This window comes from Engystomops pustulosus, chromosome 4 (assembly GCF_040894005.1).
Source record: "Engystomops pustulosus chromosome 4, aEngPut4.maternal, whole genome shotgun sequence".
Lineage (NCBI taxonomy): Eukaryota > Metazoa > Chordata > Amphibia > Anura > Leptodactylidae > Engystomops > Engystomops pustulosus.
The window spans coordinates 152041387-152049824 of NC_092414.1; the positions used below are offsets into that span (position 1 = coordinate 152041387).

The window sequence follows — 8438 nt, forward strand, 5'->3', positions numbered from 1 at the left end:
CCATGTGGCTCTGGATAGAAAAAGGCTTCATGGGGTAAGACCGAAGACCCCTGTGTCATAAGAAAAGTTGTAAAGGTCAATATTTTAAAATAAAATATAAAAATACAATTCCAACAACTACAACTCACATAGGCTTATTCCCTGAGTTTTCCCCATACAGATCACTTTCTGAAGGACAATGTCCTGCTGTGTCACTTACTTGCACCCTCAGCAGGAAGTCTCCCCAAATAAACTGTGTTGGTCCAAAAAATAAAGATAACCAACTATCTCTGTGTCTGCCTGGGAAGTGCTGCTTGTATAATGCTTATCTATCACGTATGGTCATCCCCATATTGTGGATACTACATTCTGGATAAGGGTGAGATGCATCAATACTGGTGCCTGGAGGATACAATTATATCATTTTGAGGAACAATGATTTATGATAACATAAAAGACTGACAGCAGATAATAAAAAACAAGCATATAATAAAAAAACAAATCCATCTCATCTACTGTAACATATCAATATCCAAGTCCATCTTTACATTCACTCACCATTTTTTATCAACATTTGCTCTGTGTATCTGCTATAATTATTAAAATGTTTAAATTATTAAATCAAATTGCTTTGATCTTTCCCACAATATATTTCAGATTGTTCTTGTGTTTCCAAAGCTTACTAAAAACCTTTTTCCAGGATATTCCAGGTTTTCTATATAAAGTGGTCCAGTCACCAGGTACAAAATGAAAAGACACACATCATTGGCTGCGATTGGCCTGGAAAATATTGCTGACATATAGACAATGTTTCATGGCCTTAATATAGCCATCAGAACAGCCTTTAACGTAATGAAAGTGATCAAACTTCTAATACAAGTGGATCATTCACATTCAAATATATGACAGGTCAATTTTTTAAAAGGGTTAACTATTTCCCTAGCAACTGTTTGTTTCACAAACTGCACCACACCACTAACAATGGAAACTGTGGACTGGACCAACACTTTTTTGGTGGGAAAATGAATACACTTTTTATGTAATTCTGTGCAATCCCTTTAAAATCTTGGTATGCTACCCCTAGTTGCAATGGTTTACTCAGTGGTATAGATGCCAAAGTAACCATATAATGGGAGAAATGTATTAGTCTGTTTACACCTGACTACTGGAGAAATTTGCACCTGAAATGCGGTGCGCCACATTTATTAAAGGTTATAGATAATTTTTAGGCAGTTTTCTGACTTGTCTGAAAGTGATTTTGTCCATTGTGAATAAGGGGGCATGGTCTTGCAGAATACAGCCCATGCGCTAGAACAGTGGTGGCGAACCTATGGCATGGGTGCCAGAGGTGGCATTTCTCTGGGCACTCAGACATCGCTCCAGGACAGAATTCACCAAATAGGACCAAATCTACCTGCACTCCCAGACAACCTAAGAGATGCTGCTCTTAGCGCCATTTTAAAGCGACATTGCTTGGAACTTCGGGAAAAGAGAGAAGGTGTTAACAAAACTGCAATGTCTTTGGAGGTCATCCTCCTGGACCCACCGCTCTTCTACAGAGAGACCCTGGAGAGAAGCTACGATGAGTCTTAATTTTACCTCCTGCTTTCAACTGTATTGATGGCCTCAGCGGGTCGATACGATTGAAAGATGAGGAAGAACAGGTAGCAATAAGTTACTACTTAAAATGCCATCTTGGCACTTCATGGTAAATCAGTGGATTTTGGTTGTAGTTTGGGCACTCGGTCTCTAGAAGGTATGCCATCACTGCACTAGAGCATTCGGTGCTCTCACCAGTCTTATACTGCACCAGATTAATCACCAGAATACCTGATGGTAGACGCTTCTACTCACCCCCCATCCCACGACGATCTGCAGTAAGGTTCTTCTAGTATACATTAGAAGTGCAGTGTTTGCTAAGAATAAAGCTTTTAAAAATATGCAAGTTAGCCTGAGGAGCTCTGGCGACAACCTCTTTGCTCCTCCGATTATTCATGGCTGGCTCTGCCTACACAGTGGGCATGTGACGTCACCAGTCATTAGCAAGGCACATTACAGATTGTAGAGCGATCATAGCATTACACCTATATACTATGCTATGATTGCCCATAGCGTGAGCATTGCAGAGGGATGTCACAGGCTCTCTGACTGATGTGTAGGCAGAGTCGGCTGGCCAAGACCCATGAATAATTGCTAATCGGAAGAGCCAAGATTTACATATTTTTGAACGCTTTATTTCTAGCCAACACTGCACTAAATACTAAAAGATGAGGCATGAGACAAGGGGCGAGTAGTAGGCATCTACCATCAGGTATTCTGATGGCAATGTCCTTTAATACATCTCCCCTAAAGTCTGTTGAGGGGTTCGCTTTTATATACAGTTGCATCACTAAATGTACCACACAGCAATCACCGGTGTCTCATATCCCCCATATCAGGTCAGGTAAAGCAGTGCAAAAATACAAAGCATCAGAATGTATGGTAGGGTACAAGGCCATAGAAATCCTTAAGGGTATCTTTTCCTGCAAAGCCCTAACTTATGGTATTGCATGTGGATGCTTGCAGCTAAGTCAGGAGCTTAAGGGGGTCCATAAGTCCTGTAGCCACACACCCCCACCCGCAGTATGGGTAGACCTGTACTGTAACTGATACATATAGTCTGGGGTCCTATAACAGCTTTCAATACCATTCACTACCAATGGTCTGGCATTTTGGAAGTAAGAGGCCATGTTTTTCAAACCTCGGACAAGCATTTTAAGTTATGCCTCTTTGTGTGTGCATGAGCCCACCAAGCCCATTTAGTAATACTGCTAAAGCATACAAGCATGTTCCCGTAGCATAGGGCTTCTATTGAATAATAAAACCAACCTATTGAACTATTCTACAACAAAAACTTTTCTATACCAGTCAGAGACTGCAAATATAAAAGCCAGTCCAAATTTTCCCCAGTATATACATAAATGTTAAAGCTCAATAGAAATCCTTTATTATTCGTAGTACAATTCCTGATCCAGATCTGTATCATTAGCACATCACACACCTTTATCACACTAGATAATAGGAATAATTCAATTAGATAACACCTGATGCACAAATCACAACCTTAAAATTCCTGGCTGGAGGGAACACTTCCTGAATGAGAGGTAAAGAAAAGATAAGTACAAAGATCTGACCCAAATCCATAACCAATGACGGAGTATTTGTTCTGATGAGGATTGTACCATGGCTGCTCTATGCAGACACTCTCTTTACTTAAAGGGGTTTCTCACGAACTAAGTTAGGCCCTATCCCGTGGATGGGACCTAACTTGCTGATCAGTGGGGGTCTCAGTGCAAAGACCCACACAGATCGCGAAAACAAGGGGTCCCTGGATAGGGCCCAACTTTAGTTCATGGGAAAACCCCTTTAAACATGAATTTATTCATCCCAAATCTTACTATTACTGTATTAATTATATATATATACGTAAAGAAGTCTCATCCCTAAATGTTCTACAGTTATTATGAGATATGAGGACGCTTATCATTACTGTTACTGAGAGCATTTTATTACTCCTGTGGAAACTTTTTTGGCAGGTACTATGCAGAGATTGGCTCTGAGAACATCGATTTGTATGATACCTGAATATTAGTAAATTGAGTCTCCCTATAGGAGAAATTTTAATCCCTTTCATCCTGAAACCACATTAACATATATAAGTTCAGGTATCATTCTCATAATTTCTCCTCTATAACTGTTTATGACTTCAAAACTCTGACAGCTGAAACCCCACACGCATATGTTTGTGATGGCCGGGTCTCATTCTGGACACTGCCCTATTATAGCTAGTCACTAGCATTGTGTTTCTTCAGACATCCGTTTTTATTCTGCACACCCCGGTATGACATTTGCTGATGACGCAAGTGAAAAATGTCCTACACAAGTTTTTGGTCTAGTAAAAAAATAACTGAAAGCCCTTGCACACCATCCAAGCACAGGAGAGGAAATTTATATCGCCCTGTTCATCAGTTTTCTGGCACATATGGCATTTATAAATCTCTGCTTGTGTTTTTCCAGCCTGCACGACAATTTGTGTGTGACGGGGAACAGGGTGGGAGCATGAATGTGCCAGCCTGCCATCTTCACTATGGTCTTTACTATGGACTAAACTGGTGTGACATGGCGGAGATTCATCCTGGTGCACTCCATACGCCGGTGCACCAGGGGGAATATTAACACAGGCATGACACTAATCTTAACGTATTTCTACCTCTATGTTTTCACTGCTCCATTTTTATTGAAAAGATGGATGACATTCCCAAGGTGTCTTTTTTGGGCACGCGTAAAAACAGATGAAACTTACAAAATGATCCACCTCCTAATTCTGCAATTTTTCCTTACATTAGAACTATTGTGCTGTTATATGCTCAGTTGCATTCACAATGTTTCAATAAATAATTTTTGTACACATTAAACAGAAAACTAAGTTGAAATTTAAAAGAAAAAAACATCAGTTTTTGCCCACATGCAGTTTTTTCTCAAGTGATACAACCAGGGCTGCCACTAGGAATTTTGGTGCCCCTAACTGGAAGATTTTTGTGCTTCCCCCCCCCCCCCCACACTGGTGCCTATTCCCACATTGATACATAACATTGTATACACAATTTTTTTTGACCAAAACATTTTTAAGCCATGACAAGCTCTGCACATGCCCACTCAGTATATAGATAGCCAGCTCAGTGGGTAGCACTTGCAGCGCTGGGGTCCTGGAGTCCCACTTAGGTCAACATCTGCAAAGAGTTTGCACGTTCTCTCCATGTTTGCATTGGTTTCCTCCAGTTTCCTCCCACGCTCCAAAACATACTAGTCGGTTGATTAGATTGTGAGCCACATGGGGACAGGGACCGATTTGGCAAACTCTGTGCAGTGCTGCGTAATCAGTAGGTGCTATATAATTAAAGAATTACTATTATAGCCCCTGCACATGCCCAATAAGTATATAGATAGTGCCTGCACATGATCACTCAGGCACATGCCCCCTCAGTCCAGAGCCAGCCCCCCTTTAATAAGATGTCTACCACAGATGCTCCCTTTAATGAAATGTCCATCCCAGATGCCTCCTTTTATAGAAATGTGCTACCAAGATGCCCCCTCTTACATAAATCCCTCCATCATTAATGTAATGTCCTATTGAAAAAAAAAATCTATACTCACCTTTGGCTTCCCTTCTTCCAACTGAGGATAAACACCATGATGTGGTGGTGTCACCATCATGTGACATCATAGTGTAAGGGCCCGTGCAGTACATACACCATGAGTTGACCATGAGTAAGAACTAATGCCTATGTTCGAAAATGTCCCTTTGGATTATGCATTGTAACAAATATGGAATAAAAGATAAAGATTTTAGCAGCTTAGAGTGCCGGTCCTAACCTTTTTTTCTTCCTTTGGATGTTACTTGGGTGTTCCGACAAGACTCTACAAGAAGTTGCTTAAACATTTGAGACTTTTGTGCAACTTTTTAGAAAAAGTCTCAAAAAACACATGCCTCATTTATCAACCACTTAGATTATTCAGGCAAGCCCAAAACCTTACAAAAACTCCCAAAAACTAGAAACACATTTTCAGACTTATGATAATTTCCCCCCTTGGTTCGCAGGGGGACATACTTGTGGCACACTAGCCCCCCACTTACTTTTCTGATTCTAATCCATTGACATTGTACAGTAGCAACAATTTCACGTATTCGCTGTGAAACACAAACTTTCCTGTGGTGTGGAGTTTTTAAGCCCCAGCATGTCACTTTATTCTGTAGTGCAACCAGTGCAAGCAGCGGGATACCAGGTGGAATTATTACCAAAATGCTAGGTTTTTCACACAATGAAATTAGGAGAAACATACTGCCAATTTTCTGCAATTGAAAACCAATAGTGGAACCATTGTCCTCAGCCTAAGGGCGCCTTCCCATGTGCAGTTTTTGTTGCGTTTTTAAACACATCCAAAACGCAAGTGGGAGGGGGGTCTGCCTGAAATGCATGCATTTCATTGCAAACGTATATGCTTTTTGGCAAAACCCCCTCCAACTTTTGTTTTGGAATTATAAAATATACCTGTCTATACATCTGACTTACACACACCCTGTACATAACCCAGGAGCCACTTGTAAATTCAGTTATGCTCCTCGTTCTGTTATTTTAAAGAAAGAAAAATAATAACTTAAGCAGTGATATCCAATATTCATAAAGAACAAACAAAGCTAAGTAAGGGTGCTGCCACATGGTGCGTCCTTGGTCCGCTTTTAAACAGATTGAAAACCCAAGAGTTTTTGTATGTTTACCATGCGTTTGGCTGGTTTGGGGGCGACGTCCCAGGGGACGTTCATGACTGCGTTTGCAAACGCAGCCAAAATGTCCCGTGTGACAGCGCCCTTAATCTGTTTATCTTCATTTCTAGAAGTGTAGGCAGCGGTGAAACAGATTAAAATCAGTCAAATGCATGATGAACATACAAAAACGCATGCGTGTTTAGTCCGTTTAAAACCTGTCCGGGCACATTCATACGATGCGTTGTGTTTTTGACACATTCCAAAGACTTCAACCTTGATCACATTTTGAAGTAACATTGTGTTTCCATTGCATTTGCTAAAACGCAATGTTACTTCAACATGTAATCAAGATGGAAGCCTTTTGAATGCGTCAAAAACGCATAAAAAATGCAATGCCATGCATCGCGTGAAAGCGCCCTCCAAGAACATATTGTGTAACAGCACCCTAAGGGCGCGTTCACACGTTCCGCTATCGACGCATTTTTAACGCGACACTAGTGCACAGTGGGCGGGGCTCGGGCCGATCGCATATGCGTTTCCTGGGAAACGCATGCGATTAATAACCCGATCGCATGTGTTTCTCTGGAAACGCATATGCGATCGCCCCAAACTCCGCCCCCTGTGCGCTAGCGTCGCGTTATGAACGCGGCGCTAGCGGAACGTGTGAACGCGCCCTAAACGTGTCTGAATAATCATGTGGCAGCATTTCCATGGAAAGTGAGGCTGTGCTCAGATATAGCATTTTCATTGTGTTTTGAAATGCAATACAACAGCTGAGAGGGGATTTTCCCTATTGCATTGTTAGGCCGCGGTCACACGTACCGCTAGGCGTCCGTCATAACGCGACGCTAGCTCACATGGGGAGGTCCTTGGCCCGAACGCACATGCGTTTCCAGGGAAACGCATGCGATTGTTAAGCATGTGCGTTCGGGCCGAGGACCTCCCCCTGTGCGCTAGCGTCGTGTTATGAACGCGGTACGTGTGACCGCGGCCTTAACATTCGCATTTTCAGGACGCAACTGTTAATGCAATGTTAAAAAATTAGACAGATCTCTCTACAGCTGTTTTATTGTGCAATGTAAACACGACAGGGTGGTGGTACACGTGGCGTTTTGAACCCGTTTTTGGGCCGTTTTAAAGCTGTCCGTTAAAAACCGCATACGTTAATTATCTGAATTAAAACTGGTCAAAAACGCATGCGTTTACAAAATATGCATTCGGTTTTTGATGAACTGCTTAAAAACGGGCCAAAAACGCATTCAAAACGGCATCACCCTGAAACGTTCACAGGGAGCGTTCATACGTTCCGCTAGAGTCGCATTCATAACGTGACGCTAGGGCACAGTGGGTGGGGCCCGGGCCGATCACATATGCGTTCTCTGGAAACGCATATGCGATTGACCGGAGCCCCGCCCCCTGTGTGCTAGAATCGCGTTATGAACGCGACACCAGCAGAACGTGTGAACGCACCCTCATATTTGTCTTTATATAAGAAATATTATTGTTAATAATTATTATTGATATTATTTGACATCAGCAGATAAACTGCTGAGACTTGTAGTCCTCTAACCCATGTATGTATATATAAAGCGACTGCATGCGCTTGGCTGTGGATAAAATATACCTTGACACATATAAGTCAATTATCCTTTACAAAATCTTTTATATGCATAAAGAGAACCTCTGTTATGTTACAATGTGAACATTTCTTCACAGGCTGCATTAAATACCACCGCCTAACCATTTGCAATACTCATATGTATAACTTTATATACAGCTGCAACAAAGGGAATGCTGGGAATTGTAGTTCTACAACTTGTGGTGCAGATATAAAGTAACTGCCAGTGTTGGGTTGTAGTAATATGTACCTGGAAATAATTCTGACACCCATTGAAGGCAGTAGCCCTGGTCCACATCTTCAATGCACTTATAGATTCATCAGTAGGGATTATATAATCACACATGGAGTTGGTCAATAATCAGTGTTGTTTAATCCCTGGTCCTGTTTAGCAGATTGTATCTAATTGTCTTCTGAGATGCTAGTCTGTGTAATGAGCTCATGGGCTCTGACACTTTTCTCCGATTGTCTAAACCCTTTTGGTTTTTTACAGATGAATTGAACACAACACAGAGGTGCTAATTATTTTTTAATTAC

At 41.6% G+C, this 8438-nt stretch overlaps 1 protein-coding gene across 1 annotated transcript in view; it reads right to left on the minus strand.

Moving 5' to 3' along the window:
* The window catches only part of AQP9 (aquaporin 9), a 76876-nt gene extending 68589 nt beyond the window's left edge, over window positions 1-8287 (minus strand). The window contains exon 1 of the mRNA XM_072148125.1: window positions 8152-8287. Coding sequence (XP_072004226.1) covers window positions 8152-8247 — 96 coding nt within the window. The 5' untranslated portion in view covers window positions 8248-8287. The remainder of the gene's footprint in view (window positions 1-8151) is intronic.
* Window positions 8288-8438: the final 151 nt, after the last annotated feature.